Source organism: Cavia porcellus, unplaced genomic scaffold, assembly GCF_034190915.1.
Source record: "Cavia porcellus strain 051 isolate PalLab524CR breed Dunkin Hartley unplaced genomic scaffold, mCavPor4.1 scaffold_13, whole genome shotgun sequence".
NCBI lineage: Eukaryota > Metazoa > Chordata > Mammalia > Rodentia > Caviidae > Cavia > Cavia porcellus.
The window spans coordinates 29,946,086-29,962,598 of NW_026947496.1; the positions used below are offsets into that span (position 1 = coordinate 29,946,086).

Sequence of the window (16,513 nt, forward strand, 5' to 3'; positions counted from 1 at the left end):
ATACCTCATGATCTCACAGGCAGAGTTTATAAGAGGTGAGTGAATTATTGCAGCACCTCAGCTGGCTTGGTTTTGTGAGGTCGGCGCTGGTTGGAAGATACAGGTCACCTGATTGTGCGTGAGTTTGCACAGTAGTCTGTGCCCATCTCTAATCACATGCACTTTTATTTTTGCCTTTACCCTTTTTCTCTTTATTCAGTCCAAATTCAATCTGCAGAGCTTGTTTCTCCTATACCTTTACCCCAAACTTTACAAATAAACTTTTATAGTGCTAAAAAATAATAATAATAATAAATAATTCAGGTCAATGGCAGTGTGACTACCATTCCTTTCTTTCCCTGTACACTTTCCTGACCCCCATGGGTTGAGCAGTTTTCCAAATCAGCAGGATTTGCATCATGCCATTTCTGTCTTAGAGCTGATTTTAGACTAAAACAACTACAAATTATGAATCAAATTAAACTCTTATTTCAGCTGTGTCCAGTACTGTATCTCAGCAACAAGAAAGTGACTAAGACAATCAGTGCTTGTTTCTTCACATATTACATTTGTTTGTTAGTTTATGTGTTTTACAACAGGATCTCACTATGCAGTTCTGGCCTTGAACTCACTATGTAGGCCAGGTCAGCCTTGAACTCACAATGATTCTCCTATTTCTGCCTTCTGAGTGCTGGAATTATGGGCATGTACCACCATACCCCGGCCTTCATTTCTTTTGATGTGTGTTTTATTTCTTATATTTCCTTTTAATATTTAGGACAGGGGAGCATGCATTGAACACATGGCCCTATACTTGCCAGGCACCTTTTGATATTTAGAATGTTATCTCTAATTGAAATTACCTAACTATTCATGCATACTTGTCATTATGCCTGCTAAACATTCAGCATACTGTTCTTGTTAGCTTCCTTTAATTCTGTGGTCTGACGATTCCAACATTCTTTCTATGTCTAAATCTTGTTTTGGTGCTTTCTTCTCAAATATTTTACATTCAGAAGTTCTTTACTGCTAAGCTATGTCCCTAGCCCTGTCTATCAATCTGTTTGTCTATGTATCCAGCTCTCTATCTTATAAGGTCTTTCTATATTGTCCAAGCTGAACTTAAACTTGTGTCCCTGATGCTCAGCCTCTTTAAATCTTGGAATTACAGACATGTGCCATCATGCTCACTTTAAACAGTTTTTAAGGGGCTGGGAATTTAGCTCAAGGGGCTGTGGATTTAGCTCAGCAGCATAAGCACCTGCCTTGCAAGCAGATGGTTGTGAGTTCGATCCCGGTGCCGATAAAAATGAAAAAGACAAAAAAAAAAAAAAAAAACATTTTTTAAAGTCTTATAACAAATCTCATAAGTTTTACATTGGCTTTTTAACATGATGTAGTTTCAGTATGGAACTAGAGAACTTTCAGCCTTTCATGTGAGGATTTAGGATTGTTCTGCTAGGTTTAAAGAAAGTTGATTTTGAAGCACATGCAACTGTCAGGATAAATTTCCTTTGATGTCTTTGCTTTAATCTCTCATCATTTACAGACTTTCATAATGATACTTAATATCTGAAAATGTAGAAAGAAGTTGCATAGTGTTCTTTCATTATATTGCATGGTTACGAACTTAAATCTTATTGACATAGTAGTAATTTGAGAAAACATGCTAGATGAGATGACAACTACAAGTATTTCCAGCAACTCATAATGTTTAGGGAGGAGGATCAGTAAGTAGTTTAGGTCCAGTCAGTACAACATAAAAGATCTTGCATCAAGATAAAATTAGAATAAAATACAGGACAAAAGAGCAGGAAGAGATCAAACAAGGACCACCAAAATGAAAGTACCTCTGGGACCCATCTCAAGACAGCCTAGGAAACCAATCAGTTTGTGAAAAGTTCCAAGTACCACCTGGAGGAAGGGCCCCTAAATCTCAATCTGGATACAAAGGGGGACAAGGGCTCAGGGAAATCCATCTTTTTTCAGACCCATTGACCTCTCTCCAGGGCAGCTTGTTTCTGTCATCTGTTTTTTTCCTACTTACAAATACTATAAATCTTCTCTTCTTATACTCGTTTTCAATCCCAGATACCTCCTCACCTCAACAGCAGAGTATCTTGCTTCTGAACAAGATGAAAATTAAAAGCCAAGAAACAACTTACAGACTTGTAGATACTGTGCTATTTTCCCCCTTTGAATTGTTTCTGTGTAATCTACCCAGTAACTGGTGATGATGGGCAGACTGTGGACATCATTGGCTGCTGATCTGCAGCCAGCCAGTCCTAGGCTGAGAACCACTCTTGGGGAATCTTGGGACTTAATGGAGGAGCCGTGAACCGGGTCTGAGGCCCAGGATTTGAATCTCTGTACACTGCAACTGATTAGAGGTGAAGGGACATTCTCACACCTCTTTTGAAGTAGTTTCTGGCGCTCTGTCCGTGGGTGGGTGAGAGAAAACAGCAACAGTCATGAAGTCTTCATGTGATGGTCAGAGAAGAAACTGAGAGGTAAGAAACTGCAGAAGGTTATAAAAGGAGGGGAAATACCGCAGGGCCAGGCGGGTACTGGGTGTGAAAGAAAAATCGGGCTTTTAGACAAAGGAAGCACCTCATACCTGGTTTCACCTGAGTAGAGCAACCTGGATCTAGGTAGGAGGGCAGGTGTGCACACTATCGAGTGACAGCTGAGAAACCAGACTCTGGAGAGAGGGTTAAGTGAGGTGGGCAAAGACTTGCCAACCTGGTGGTGGCCTGTGGCTTTATCTCACCTTTTGATCAGAGCGGGTACCTGAGCCTTAGGCTGAAGGAGTCTGCCCAAGATAGAGTTGACACACTCATGATTTTGACAGTGTCATGAGAAATCTTGACTTCGATGCAAACAGAGATGCAGTCTTTGTGGCTGACTTGTACAACTCTCCCCTACAGGCTTGGTTCCTGCCCACCCTAGTGACTCAATGCTGGATGTTTATGGAGGTCCCCACATCTTTACACTTGAACCAGGCCATCTCCCTGCTCCTCCCACTCCTCAGCCTGCTTGTGCTGGTTGCAGGTAGGGCTGTGAGCCATTTGTTTGGTTCCCACCTAGGAAAGTAACATCAGCTTGCATTCTGCAAAGAGGAAGACCCACAGACCCTAGCCTCTGTGGCAGCTGATTCATTCTGAATGTACTTGCTGAGTTTATACCAGCTCTGTGCAATAGAAATGCACAAGGGCTGCATGGAAAGCTGCACATACCCTTGCAAATTTTCAACATTTAAAAATGTTTTTTAGAAACTAGATGAAGGGCTGGGGATTTAGCTCAGTGGCTTAAGCACCTGTCTGGTGAGCATGAGGTCATGAATTCAATCCTGGGTACCAAAAAAAGCAAAAACTAGACATAAGAAAGTTTAGTAATATATTTTGTTTCACTTTAAATGCTTACTTAATGCAAAATAGTGCAAATGAAATATTTAACATCTAAATCTTCAAAACCCTGTATTTTATATTTACAATTCATTTTATTTGAAACTAGCTGGTGGATACTGGATGAGACAGTTTAAGTCTATCTTCCACGCAGGCACCATGCTAGATCAAGGAATGAAGGAGAAGCTGTGAGAGCACAGAGTGTGCTGAGCTTCTGTCCATAGAGCATTAGCATCCTCCACAGGAAAGGTTTCCAGAATGTTGCCTACAGCTAGGTTCCTGGTCCCCACATCCTCAGTCCAGGAAGTGTCTGCTGCTTGGGAAGAATTTGTCTGTCCCTGGAGTGCCCACTCACTGCCATTTTAGATGTCTCATGTTTGAAGTCCCTGTTTGATTCTCCTTTTGTTGAATAGCTCAGTTCACTGTCATGGGGCCAGCTAGTCCAATCTTGGCCATGCTGGGAGAAAACGTCACATTAACCTGTCATCTGTCACCTGAGAAAAATGCTGAAGACATGGAGGTGCGGTGGTTTCGATCTCAGTTCTCCCCTGCAGTACTTGTGTATAAGGGCAGGAGAGAGAGGACAGAGGAGCAGATGGAGGAGTACCAAGGAAGAATCACCTTTGTGAGCAAAGACATCAGCCAGGGCAGGGTGGCACTGGTTATCCACAATGTCACAGCACGTGAAAATGGCAAGTACTGCTGTTACTTCCAGGAGGGCAGATCCTACGACAAGGCCATCATGCATGTCAGAGTGGCAGGTAAGTCACTTCGTTTTGCTCCACTGCCTCTTCCCAGTGTGACTTTTGGGGAAAGTTTATATCCTAACCTTACGCAATTGTAAACCAGCCAACTTTTGTTGCAATCCTTCTATACAAGGAAGGTAGCTTCCTCTTGCCCAGGGGCTCTATAAGGGGTTTGCTCTGCTAAACTAAGGCATTGCTTCTTGAGAGGCACACAGAACTTAGCTATGGCTTTCAGCAGGAGGAACAGTAATTCTGAAGATAATTTCTGGATCTGCTTTATTAGTGAAACCAGGCACTTTTGAGAGTGAGAGAAGCCACATCAGTAGCTTCACTGGAATACCTAGAGGAATAAAGGACTGCCCAGAGGACTAAAATATACAGATGTCTCATTTATCAATAAATATTAATCTGACATTGTTTTCCTTTTCTGCAAATACTGATTGTCATGACAATGACAATGACAGATAACTAGATCATTTCATTAAGCCATGACAAGTAGAGAAAACTTGTGTATTAAGCTCAGTGTTTCAACAGAGAAACTAAATGAGAGTTCTGCTAGGAGCAGTTTGGCAAGCTTCAGAATAGAAGTGGCAATGAAAGTGGGATTTCTAGGAATGTAGTAATAATATCTTTAAGAAAGAACTTCACTCCCCGGGATAAGTATAGGAGTATTGTGCTTTAAAAGAAACGTTTGAAGACTGTAAAAAACTGAACTTCTGGGGACATTCAAGCCATGAGAGCAGTGGGGAATGAGGTTTGGGGAGAGTGTGACTTTCCCCTGGGCCTTCAGTCACTGACTGGTAGGAGACCTCATCTTCCTCACTCATGAAGGAGTCTTGCTGCTCATGAACCCAGACTATTATGGAGGGAAGGTTTACTGATCCTTGCATTCTGCCCCTGTGATGATGGTTTCTGGGTACTAGGAACTCTCTTCTTTCCCTGTGATCATCTTTGCTGGGCCTGCCCTGCTCTAAATCAGATTTCTGAGGGATTTTACTTATTTTTTCCACTTTATTTTTTCTTTGGTAGGTTCATTGGCTGCTGTCTCATGCTTATTGAACCCCACAGAATGTTCTATGGCACTTTTTTTTCCAATTTGCCAAGTAGTTTTATGTCTTCTTTACTTCAAGTTTCCTGCATAAGTGTTCGAATGTACAGCTAATTCCTCTCACCTTGGAAAATATTAAATGGAGCAGGAAGCACGGTATTTAAATGAGTGTTTTCCTTTTCTGCATTTAATACAATTTGTTGGGTATACTTCACAAAGGAACCAACTCCCTAAAGGTCTAGATGATTGCTGGACATGAGGCTCGCAGATAAAAATCACCCAGGACCACGCACCTGCATTTCTTTACACACCCAGAATTCTCTTTTGGGGTTGTTATTGTTTATTTTATTGCAATAAGAAATGTATAATATTAAATTTACCATGTTAACCTTTTTTTTTTCTTCTCAATCCTGGATTTTGAAGCCATAGCCTTGTACACACTAAGCAAGTCCTCTAGCACTGAGTTACATCTCTGCCTCCCCTTTTTAAGACAGGGTCTCACCAAGATACCCAGACTGTCCATGAACTGATGATATTCATGCCCCAGGCTCCTTATAGTATTCATTTTAATCGAAGATTCTTTTAATGATATGATATAGTTAAGAGGTGTCTGAATTCATAGAACTTTTCTGATGACATAGATTGAGAAGATGAGATTGGTATTTTGAGTATCTCAGGCATATTCAGATCTTTCCAACAGGGGACTATTGTATTATGTAGGAGGAATGATACAAAAATCGCTTAATGGACTAAGCACCTCATGGATAAACATCTTTCAAATGGGCTAATGGTGGGGTCTGCATGATTTCTTTCCCTTCACTCCTAACAGCACCCCTATAATGAATAGCTCTGTGTTGTTTCCTTTATTTCACTTAGCCAAGAGCAGGAAACTGTGACAGAAAGCCCCAATCCAGAAGAGAAGCAGAGACTCTTGGGATCAAAAAGCTTCTAATGACAGTGGCAGCTTAGCATATTTCTGTACTTAAACCTCAGGAAATCAAGGTCCCTGAGAAATCCCTAAGTGGTTGCACCATTAAGAGCTAATTGTATGGGGGCTGGGGATTTAGCTTAGCAGCATAAGCACCTGCCTTGCAAGCAGGCGGTCGTGAGTTCTATCCCCAGTACTGATAAAAATGAAAAAGACAAAAAAAAAAAAAAAAGAGCCAATTGTATAAAACATGATGACTGAGGTAGCACTGCCTTATTTATCATCTGAGCCCTTGTTCTCCCTCCCCAGGCCTGGGCTCCAAGCCCTTCATTGAAATGAAAGGCTACGAGGATGGGGGCCTCTGGCTGGAGTGCACATCTGCAGGGTGGTATCCAGAGCCCCATGCCGTGTGGAGAGACCCCTATGGTGAGGTCACTCCCTCCTTGGAGGAAGCCTACACTGTGGACAGAGATGGCCTCTTCACAGTCACCATGGTTGTGATTATCAGAGATTCCTCAGTGAGAAACATGACCTGTTCCATCAGTAACACTCTGCTTGGCCAGGAGGTGGAAACTGTGATTTTCATACCAGGTTTGTTTTGTGCCCTCTGGGGACTCTGTGTGTGAAGGCAGGACCCTCAGCAAACAGAGGGGAGCCTGACAAAGTGGCAGAGGATGGAAATTGGGTAGAAAAAGCCTGGGCCCTAAAGAACTGGACACAGTTGAGCTGAGGCCTGTTCCCTTGTCACAAGGAGAAAATGAAGTACTCTCAAAATACATGAGTAAGCCTTTTCTCTGAGGGAAATCTGACCCTCTTCTCCTTAATAAGATCTGATACTAGCCAGATGTGGTGGGATACTCCTATAATCTCCATTGGAAGGCTGAGGCAGGAAGATCATTCAAGTTTGAGATCAGCCTGGGCTACAAATTAAGACCAAGGCCAGTCTGAACCACATAATGAGATCCTATCTCACAAACTCAAAAAAAAAATCATGATACTGCCTCAAACAACATTAAGAATAATTCTGAGTCTCTACTCCTGTTCATGCTGTCTCCTGAAAGCCTCTCTTCTTGCTAGGGGAATTTCTCAACGATCTACTTATACTCGTAAATTCACTCACCAAATATGCAACAAGCATTACTTGTGTTCAAAATACTACTCTAGAGAGCTGTGGATTTAGCTCAGCGGCATAAGCACCTGCCTTGCAAGCAGGCAGTTGTGAGTTCAATGCGTGGTACCAATTTAAAAATAAAAAATACTACTCTAGAAACTGAGGGTTAATCATTGGCCACAACATATGGAGATCCACGCTCTCACAGCAGTCACATTCTAGACAGATGGAGAGCAATGTGTGCAATGAGTAATTAAAGCAAGTGATTAAATAATTAAACTGTATGTTATATCAGACTATGATAAATAGTGTAGTAAAAACTAAACAAGGGAAAAGGGGATTGAAACAACTCACTTCCTTGTGATGTTTCAATTAATGGCAGGTTGGCCGAGGGAGAGTTTGCTGTAAGGTTGGGAATGAGGCATTAGATACTTGGGAGATTGAGTGACCCAGGTCACCAAAGCCCTGTGCTCAAAGGGTGAGGGGAGAGTGTGTCAAGGAATTGCAAGAACCTCCAGAGGGAGTGCTGTATGGGTGGAATGGAGTGAGTGAAGGGAGCAAGAGGAGAGGCTTCAGAGCAGTGAGGCCGTGTCAGAGTGGCACTATGTGCCAGACACGGACCTTGGCTTTTAGTGTGAATAAGGTGGCAAGTGTTTGAGCAGGTTTAGTGAAACATTCACAAGCAGCAAGGCCGTCCCATGGAGCACTGACTGCAGGGCTAGAACAGCATGAGAAAGGAAATGGGATATTCTAGACCAAGAGGCACGGTGGCTCACACCAGGGTGGTGGTTGTAGTGATTCGGTATGACAGGTGAGGGTCACTGACAGTTCCCACAGTGACTCTAGTGTGTATATACATCTGTCTCCTGGGGTCTTCTAGTCTGAGCCCATCTCTCTCTGTCCAGTGTGGAGCTTCTGGGGGAGAAATCACACAGGGGGACCTGATGGTGCTTCAAACCCTGGCATCCTGTTTATCACTAAAAGGGAATTTTCTGGTCTCCTTTTCAGAGTCCTTCACACCAAGCCTGTCTCCATGGACAGTGGCTCTGGCCGTCAGCCTAGTTATTCTGATGCTTCTCGTGTCTGGGATCATCGGTCTCATCAAAAAACTCCACAGGGGGAAAAAGTGTGTGTCAGCAGAAAATGATAGTGAATATAAAGAAAGAGAAATTGCACGTAAGAAACGAGGGCAATTGCGTGGAAAAAGGGAAAGAAGAGAAAATAAGAGGTAGAAGAGTAGGAGTACAGTTTGCAGTAGTGGAGAGAGCTCCATTCTGGCAGGAGGCAGCATGGAGAAGGCAGGAACTTCCCAGAGGAAACAGCAGAGAGATTGGAGCTCACAACCTCGCAGATAACCCCGCTGAGCTGTCCTTCCTCAGCTCATACCCCAAGCATCTGTATGAAGGGTAAAGATAATGATGTTAGACAAAAGTCCAACCCTTTTATGATAAATATGAATCCAATTCTCTTCCTTCTGCTAAGGGCTTTACTTTGTTTCTTTTTCAGAGCAACTTCAAGAAGAATTGCGTAAGTTTAGCCTTTCCTGCACTATTCCATGTACAATTCGTGTTCCCCTTGAGTAGCCCTTGTCTCATGGCATTTACCTCCCTGTCACTTGCAGGATGGAGGAGAACCCTCGTACATGCTGGTGAGTGTCTCCTACATTCCTTCAGATCCTGAGCTTTCTCTCTACTAGCCCATCTAGAGGAGATGAACAGGAGGCCAGAGCTGGGGTGGGGGCAGCAGGGGACTGAGTCATTCTCCACATGGAATCTGCAGAGCTTTTTATTTTTTGTTTAATTTTTTTTACCAGGAATCAAACTCATGACCTCACACTGGCCAGGCAAGCATTTGTGCAGCTGCTAAATCCCCGGCCCCATTTTCTTTTTTTTTGTTTCTTTTTTTTTTTTTTTTTTTTTTTTCTTTTTGAAACAGAGTCTCACTATGCAGTTCAGGATGGCCTGGAGCTCACTTTGTAGCCTAGGCTGGTCTCAAACTTGCAATGATCCTCCTGCCTCAGCCTCCCGAGTGCTAGGATTACAGGCATGAGGCACCATGCCCGACTGAACTGCCTGTTTCTAAGGACCACTTTGCATTTTATAATTTGTCATCATCTGCCTAAAGCAGCAAAAAATACATTTCACCAGGTACCATGCCACATGGACTTTTCTTTAGAAAAATTTCAATATTGTTACAAGTAACCTGGGACACCATGCCAAGCTGTCACAATTAGACATATCACCCTGGGAGAAAGGAGGAAATTGTTTTAACAGTGTAAGAGAAGTGGTAGACTGAGGCAGGAGGACCACCACAAATTCAAGGCCAGCCTAGGCTACATAATGAGTTCAAGGCTAGACTGAATATACAAAGCAAGATCCTGTTTCAGACAAACAATGCACGCGCGCACACACAAAACAAACAAAATGAGCAAGCTATATTAAGTGCAGATGAGATAGAGGGGCCTGAAGCATTTCCTATTCACAGACAAGACATCCCTGCAAGCTTTGGCCCATGTTATTGAAGTAAAACTGGGTGCCAGGGATATAGCTCAGTGGCAAAAGCACCTGCCTGGCAAGCACAAGGTCCTAAGTTTGATTCCCAGTACCAAAAAAAAAAAAAAAAAAGTAAAACTGGATGGAAATATTTCCCCCTACATTTGTGATACATACCTCATAGATAGCAGATTGGCTTTTGGAGACATCTGTCTTCTTTATTTACTCTTTGCCAGTCATTTAACTGAGTTGTCACCTGGCTACCAGAATCCAGTGAACAGACCCGGTGCTATCCAGAACATCATGTAATTCACTTTAATTCCTTAACCGATTCATGCTTGCAGGAAGCAAAAGCCTCTTTGCTGGTATAAGGTAGTTGGATCGTTTCTAACCAGCCAAAAACCTAAAGATCATGTACTATACCATGTATAGATAAGGAGGGCGAGAATGCTGAGAAAGTCGGAACCTTTAGCATTGGTTCATTCGCTAAACTTTCTTGGTTCCTGAGAGCCATGATTTTCAATTACCACAGAAAGACAGAAGTGCAGCCTCAACAATGCCCAGTCTATGAACTGCATGGGATCAAAGAGTCTTCATGGAAAAACCACCACATGGTGAATTCCCTTGTGCTTTCTGGGGGCCAGGTATCATACCAGTCAGTACACTAAACCTGAGACTTTTTCTGCAGCTGATGTGGTTCTGGACCCAGACACAGCTCATCCAGAGCTCTTCCTGTCAGAGGATGGGAGAAGTGTGCGCCGGGGCCCGTCCCGACAGAGCCTACCTGACAATCCAGAGAGATTTGACTGCCGGCCCTGTGTCCTCGGCCGGGAGAGCTTCTCCTCAGGGAGACACTACTGGGAGGTGGAGGTGGAGAATGTGATGGTGTGGGCCATTGGGGTTTGTAGAGACAGTGTTGAGAGGAAGGGGGAGGCCCTGCTGCTTCCCGAGAATGGCTTCTGGACCCTGGAAATGTTTGGGAACCAGTATCGGGCCCTGTCCTCCCCCGAGAAAATTCTTCCCGTGAAAGAGCACCTTTGCCGTGTGGCTGTTTTCTTGGACTACGAAGCTGGAGATGTTTCCTTCTACAACATGAGAGACAGGTCACATATCTACACATGTCCCCTCTCGACCTTCTCTGGGCCTCTGAGACCGTTTTTCAGACTGGGTTCTGATGACAGCCCCCTCTTCATCTGCCCAGTGTTCACAGGGGCTCAGGGAGTCGTGGTACCTGAGGGTGGCCTGATCCTACACAGGCCCAGGATCTGCCACTGCCTGCAGGACCAGTTCTCTGGTCTCAGGGCCATGTAGCGAAGCCATGGCCTTCTCCACTACCATGGCACTGCACCATCTGATATGAATGGGCCCTTTTCCCTCTGGCCACAGCAGCCTCACACCCAGCTCAGGTCTAGACCCAATTCTCTTATCTCTTAAGGCTTTAGTGGCTATGGCACTTGGAAGGGTGGGGCAGGCCATGTCTTCTTAGGGAACTGCTGATGTCACACAGCTCTCAACTGGGAAGGATGTGGAGAGAGCAATGGACAGAAGTAGAAGTACTGATGATTCAATACCTGAGTGATAAGGCTGAACCAACTACTAGACTGTGAACGTGGGCAAGGGCAGTGGGAAGCAGCAGGAATATGAGAGGAAGGAGAACTGCAGAACCTTCAATGTGGAAGCCAGTGATGACAATGACACATAGAAGAAGTGTACCAGAGAATGGGAACGCCAGAGGTTGCAGTTAAGCCCCACTATGGCAGCTGCTATGGGGTCTCTGGAGTTGATCACCCATTTATACCCAACCCCCAAGATTTCCATATCACACAACTATGGGCCCAGACCTAGGATGTAAAAGAATGAAGAATAATGCATTTGGATTCGGCCTGGCTTGGGCATCCTTGCAACAAACAGGAAGTATCTCTCCACCACTGAGAGTGGCTTGAGTTTAGGTCTCGGCTGAGCAGGTAAGTATGAAACCCAGTCTACCCCAGGGCTCAGATTTAGTCAGACTGCAGCACTGTCAATCTTCTTAGTCTCAAGATGGCTTTATTGAGGACCTGAAATAGCTTTTCTTTTTTGGGGTTAACATCCGTTACTATTTATGGCATTTGAGAAAATTTTAAATGCATTTGTATCAAAACAGGAATGAGCCAAACTATAAGTTTATATAAACAGCATGTTTCAGGAAAAGTAACTTGTTTTGAAAGCAATAATCATTTCATTAGAAAATGTGGAGTTTTCACATTTTCACACCTCTAATACCTGGCTAGATTCCCATAGTTGCCTTTGCATTTAATCTGTTGCAATATCGAAGAACAAAAAAGATCTACGAAGCCAGGTTTGGTGACACATGCCTGTAATACTAGCACTTGGGAGACTGAGGTAAGAGGATTGCTGTGAGTTCAAGGTTAGCCTAGGCTTCCTAGTGAGTTCAAAGGCCAGCCTGTGCTACATAGGCAGACCATGTCTCAAAAAAAAGGACCTAGGAATCTATAGTATACAGGAGTGAAAGAATGAAAATAAGAACAACAGATACTATACTATTATGAAAAGTATTAAAATTTCAGACCCTTGAAACTATCAGAGGCTCCCATAAGTCCTCAATCCATATTTTAAGAACCATGGTAGATGATCCTGAAATTACATAATGTATCTAAAATGCTGGCTTAAATGACAGTGATTTCAATTTATGCTAATTCAATAATCTGACGATAAAACTGAGTTGAAAAAAGTGTTTTTAAGTCTAGATCTTTATTACTGAAGCTGCAAATGGACACACAACAGAAAGTACCAAAAACATATTGAAACAGCTGATTCATTAAGATGGAAGACTGAGTTGTATATGAGCATGATTTAGTCCCATGAAGCTACTACAACAAATATATCATAGTGACTTTTAAATAACAGACATTTGTATCTCACAGTTGTGGAAGCTGGAAAGTCCAAGGTCAAGGTACCATTAGACTAGGTGCCTGGTGCTTACTTTCTGGTCCATAGTCTTTGCTGGGTCCTCACATGGAAAGGGTAAAGGAGCTCTCTTAAGATTCCTTTTGTAAAGGTACCTCCCATTCAAGTGGGATCCATCCTCATGACTTGATCACCTCTCAGAGATGTTACCTCCCATTATATCCACATGGGAGATTAATTACAACACATGAATTTGGTAGGATACAGACTGTCAGTTCATTGCAGTGTATGGTACTGCTGTTATAATTTATTTGGAAATTTTTGCTAAAAGCATTAGACTGTAAGGACTCAAATATTACTAATCATCGGTTATATTAAGCAATTTATAGACCTTCAGTGCTCTATAATTTGTTTTTTAATGGTGCCAGTGTTCAAACCCAGAGCACAGTGCATGCTAGCCAAATGTTCTAACACTGAGCTGTTCCTTAGACCTAAAATAAAGGGATTTGTGGGGGGAGGAGTGGTAATCGGGTAACAAACTCAGGACCTCACATTTGCCAGGCAGGTACTGTACCACTGAGCTAAATCCCTGGCCCCCTAAAATAAAGTTTTAAGAGAGTTTATATGACTTATTATAGTTTACAGAATAGTTTCTATACAGTATGCTGTGTCACTGGGTTCTCAAAGAAAATATATTTATCTCCATTTAACAGTAATATACTGAGGTCTAGCAAGTTAAAATGATACTTTTTGTTCAAGGAAAGTAGTATTCTTGCTCAGTAAATCAGACCTCATCTTTAAGATGCCTTCCAAGCGTTGAAACTAGACATGAACACAATGCTAGACACTGTTTAATCATTCAGATAGCAAAACGTGTCATGCTGTCTTCTACTCCCATCTTAACTTTCCCATCAAGTTCCACACATGTAATGTGCCCAGTGTGCAAAAGCACCAGTGTAACCACCAAGTAGATTCCTTATCTCATTGGAGTTAACTTGTAATTAGGATTAAACAAAAGAGGAAGAACATAAACCAAGTTGTGCCTGATGCCATGAGTGAAGTAAATGGAACAGTGTTATGGAGAACTGTGGCATGGGACTACTTCCAGGGCAGTCTAGAGAGGGCCTCCTGGAGAAAGTGACAGCTTTGCTGAGGCTTAAAACAGAACCATCTTGTGGGTGAGGGGGGGGGGGTAACTGAACAGTGGGATCAGCAAGCACAAAGCAAGATGAAATGACCACTGATGGAACCTGAAGAGGTTCATGTGCTCAAAACAAAGATGAAAAATGGGACAGGCAGAAGACTTCGCAAAAGCAGGCCATGTACTCTCAGCACCCCAGGTAGAGTACAGTTCAGCCTTATCAGCATATCCTTTTCCCACATCTCAGATGGCAACACAGAGAAAAAATAGAAGGAAGAGGTCCTGTACTTCCGGCCCCACCTGCTGCACCCACTCCTCATTGGTTTCTTTTGATTTCACTGTGTGACACAAGTGAAATCACATTGCCCACATCTTGGAACCCCCCCTACTCACCTATTCAGTTCACCCACTCATTCAGCATGACACTTGAGCATGATGTAATTGTCAGTGTTGCAGAAGCTAAGGGCACACTCTTTTTTATCTCAATCTCCTTTTTATTATCTACTTTTTCATTTTTATCCTTTTAATTAAGGGAAAAATAAATAAAAATAACAGGATATATTATAGTAACCCACTTTGATTTCCTATTAACTTGATTTGAAACTCTGTATTGCTCTCACCATCTTGTTTTGACTGATTTTCCTCTATTCTGTTATGCTTGATAGTACCAAGTTTGAAAGTATAGGCAACAACTATGAAGACAATAAGATTCATTGTGACGCCCATTCTGGTTAACTATTATCTTTTGAAGTCCTCTAATGTCTCCAATGTTTTGGTTTTATTGGTCTTATTCTTTACTGTTTTGTTCAATTTTATTATAACTGATGATATAGGCAATTCTTTTTTAAGATAACAAGAGGCATTATGGTAACCATTGTTGATCACCTTGTATTTTGTTTTTACATTATGTATTATGTCCATCCTTTTGATTTGACTGACTCTGTCCTGGTATGTCACATTTGGTTTTACTTTCTTCAAAAACAAAAAAAAGTAATAAGAACTGTGGGAGCAATAAAACCCAAAATGTGTAATTGTCATTGTACAAAAGAAAGGAAAAGAAAGTTCTCCAAAAGATATAACTGCATATATATTTAAGTGTATAAGATAGATAACCATATTACTGAGTTTTGTTGGATCATTGAACACAACTGTTTGCAGTCTCACTGTTTGAAAGTCCCCTCTATATGCTTTAATTTTGTAACTTCAACAACTATTTCTAAGATGACAATATGTAATTAACTAGTGATTTCCTACTGTTTATTTTTTCTGAAATTCTGTATAACTTGTACCCTTCTTCTGTTTTTTTTTTCTTTTTTCTCCTTAAATAAAATTTTAAAAAAAAAGAAGCTAAGGGCACAGAAGAGTTAACAAAACAGAAAGTTCCCATTCAGAAAGACCTACCCTGTGGTAGGAGACAGAATAAAAATGTTAAATGTATGATGTGTGTGTGTTGAATGGTGGTAAGTGCTCAGGAGATAGATACAAAATAATGAGGAATGTTAGAAGTTGCAATTTAAAACAGAGAATGAAGTAGATGATGTGGCTTATATCTACATGTCCCCTAATCAAAGCCTCATAAAGTTTATAGGTGGGGCTTTGGGCAGTGACTAACTAGATCATGGGTGTGTGTTAACTGTGTAACTCCCCTAATTGGATTTGCACAGACCTGGATATGGTTCAGTAGATTTACTGAAGACTGATTATCATTTGGCACTCAATTTGAGGCAGATCAGAGAGAATAAGTGAAGGAGTGAAAGAGTAGAAAAGCCTTTAATGCAGGCACAGGAGAGCTGCAAAGCAGTGCAGGAACTCTCAGCAAGAACAAAGAAGTAAAGCTACTTTATTAGGTCTGGCTGGGGGAGGAGTTTGGGAGGTGAGCAAAATGACATATTAACAGCTGATGTGAAAGAGCATCTGCCGAGGCTGGAGGTGAAGCGCTGGTAATGGTTACAAAGTCTTGGGCTTGGAAAGAGCTCTGTACATGTGCAAAAGGGGAGCAAAGGAACCTAGACATTTATTTCTGGAATGAGAATATCAAAGTTATTCTTGGAGAGATAAGTTGTTTCTCTGGGTCCATACCAAATTGGGTGGATGTCATGTTACAGATAGCCAATCCCCAGATTAGCAGACTATCAAAGACAACCAGCCATCTCTACCAAGAATTTACATTCAAACTCTTGTAATACAATCAAATTCCATTAGCCTTGGTTACAGATAAGTCTTAGAAGGTTTAATTATAATAGGAATCTATTTTATGACCCCATATGACTTAAAGGGCAGGCTTATTTTTCGTTTGTAACCCAAAATGTTGTAACTCCTAAGACCCAATGTTTGTCCCTAGGACCCCTTACAAAGACACCATTCAGTCTACCCAAAGTTTAAAATCAGAGCCAACTATACCTAATCCCAGTACTTGGGAGGCTGAGGCAGGAGGATCACCATGAGTTTAAGGTCAGCCTGGACTGACTACACAAGTGTGTTCAAGGCCATTCTGTACTACACAGCTAGACCTTGTTACAAACAAACAAATGAAAAATTACACAAAGCATACTCTACTAATGGAGTGAGAAAAAAACAAGTACACAGCACACGTGGCACATGTCTTTAACCTCAGCACTTGGGACACTGAAGTGGGAAGATCACTCTGAGTGCAAGGACAACCTGAACTACATAGGGAGGCTCTGTCTCAAATAAATAAATAAACAGTAATATAGCAGGGTGTGATAGTGCACATCGGTAATCTCAGCACTCTAGGAG

At 42.1% G+C, this 16,513-nt stretch overlaps 1 protein-coding gene across 2 annotated transcripts; it reads left to right on the top strand.

Annotated features, from left to right (window-relative positions):
• The first annotated feature begins 2,297 nt into the window (after positions 1-2,297).
• Positions 2,298-15,193, top strand: LOC100734431 (butyrophilin subfamily 2 member A2-like). Of its 2 annotated transcripts, XM_063260007.1 has the most exons (8): positions 2,298-2,489; positions 2,907-3,030; positions 3,797-4,144; positions 6,415-6,696; positions 8,225-8,392; positions 8,723-8,743; positions 8,838-8,864; positions 10,397-15,193. In XM_063260007.1, the coding sequence occupies exons 2-8, from the start codon at positions 2,943-2,945 to the stop codon at positions 11,017-11,019; spliced, it is 1,557 nt and encodes a 518-aa protein (XP_063116077.1). In that variant the 5' UTR covers positions 2,298-2,489; positions 2,907-2,942; the 3' UTR covers positions 11,020-15,193. The 2 variants fall into 2 exon arrangements, with proteins under 2 accessions (XP_063116077.1, XP_063116078.1); XM_063260008.1 differs by lacking the exon at positions 2,907-3,030.
• Positions 15,194-16,513: the final 1,320 nt, after the last annotated feature.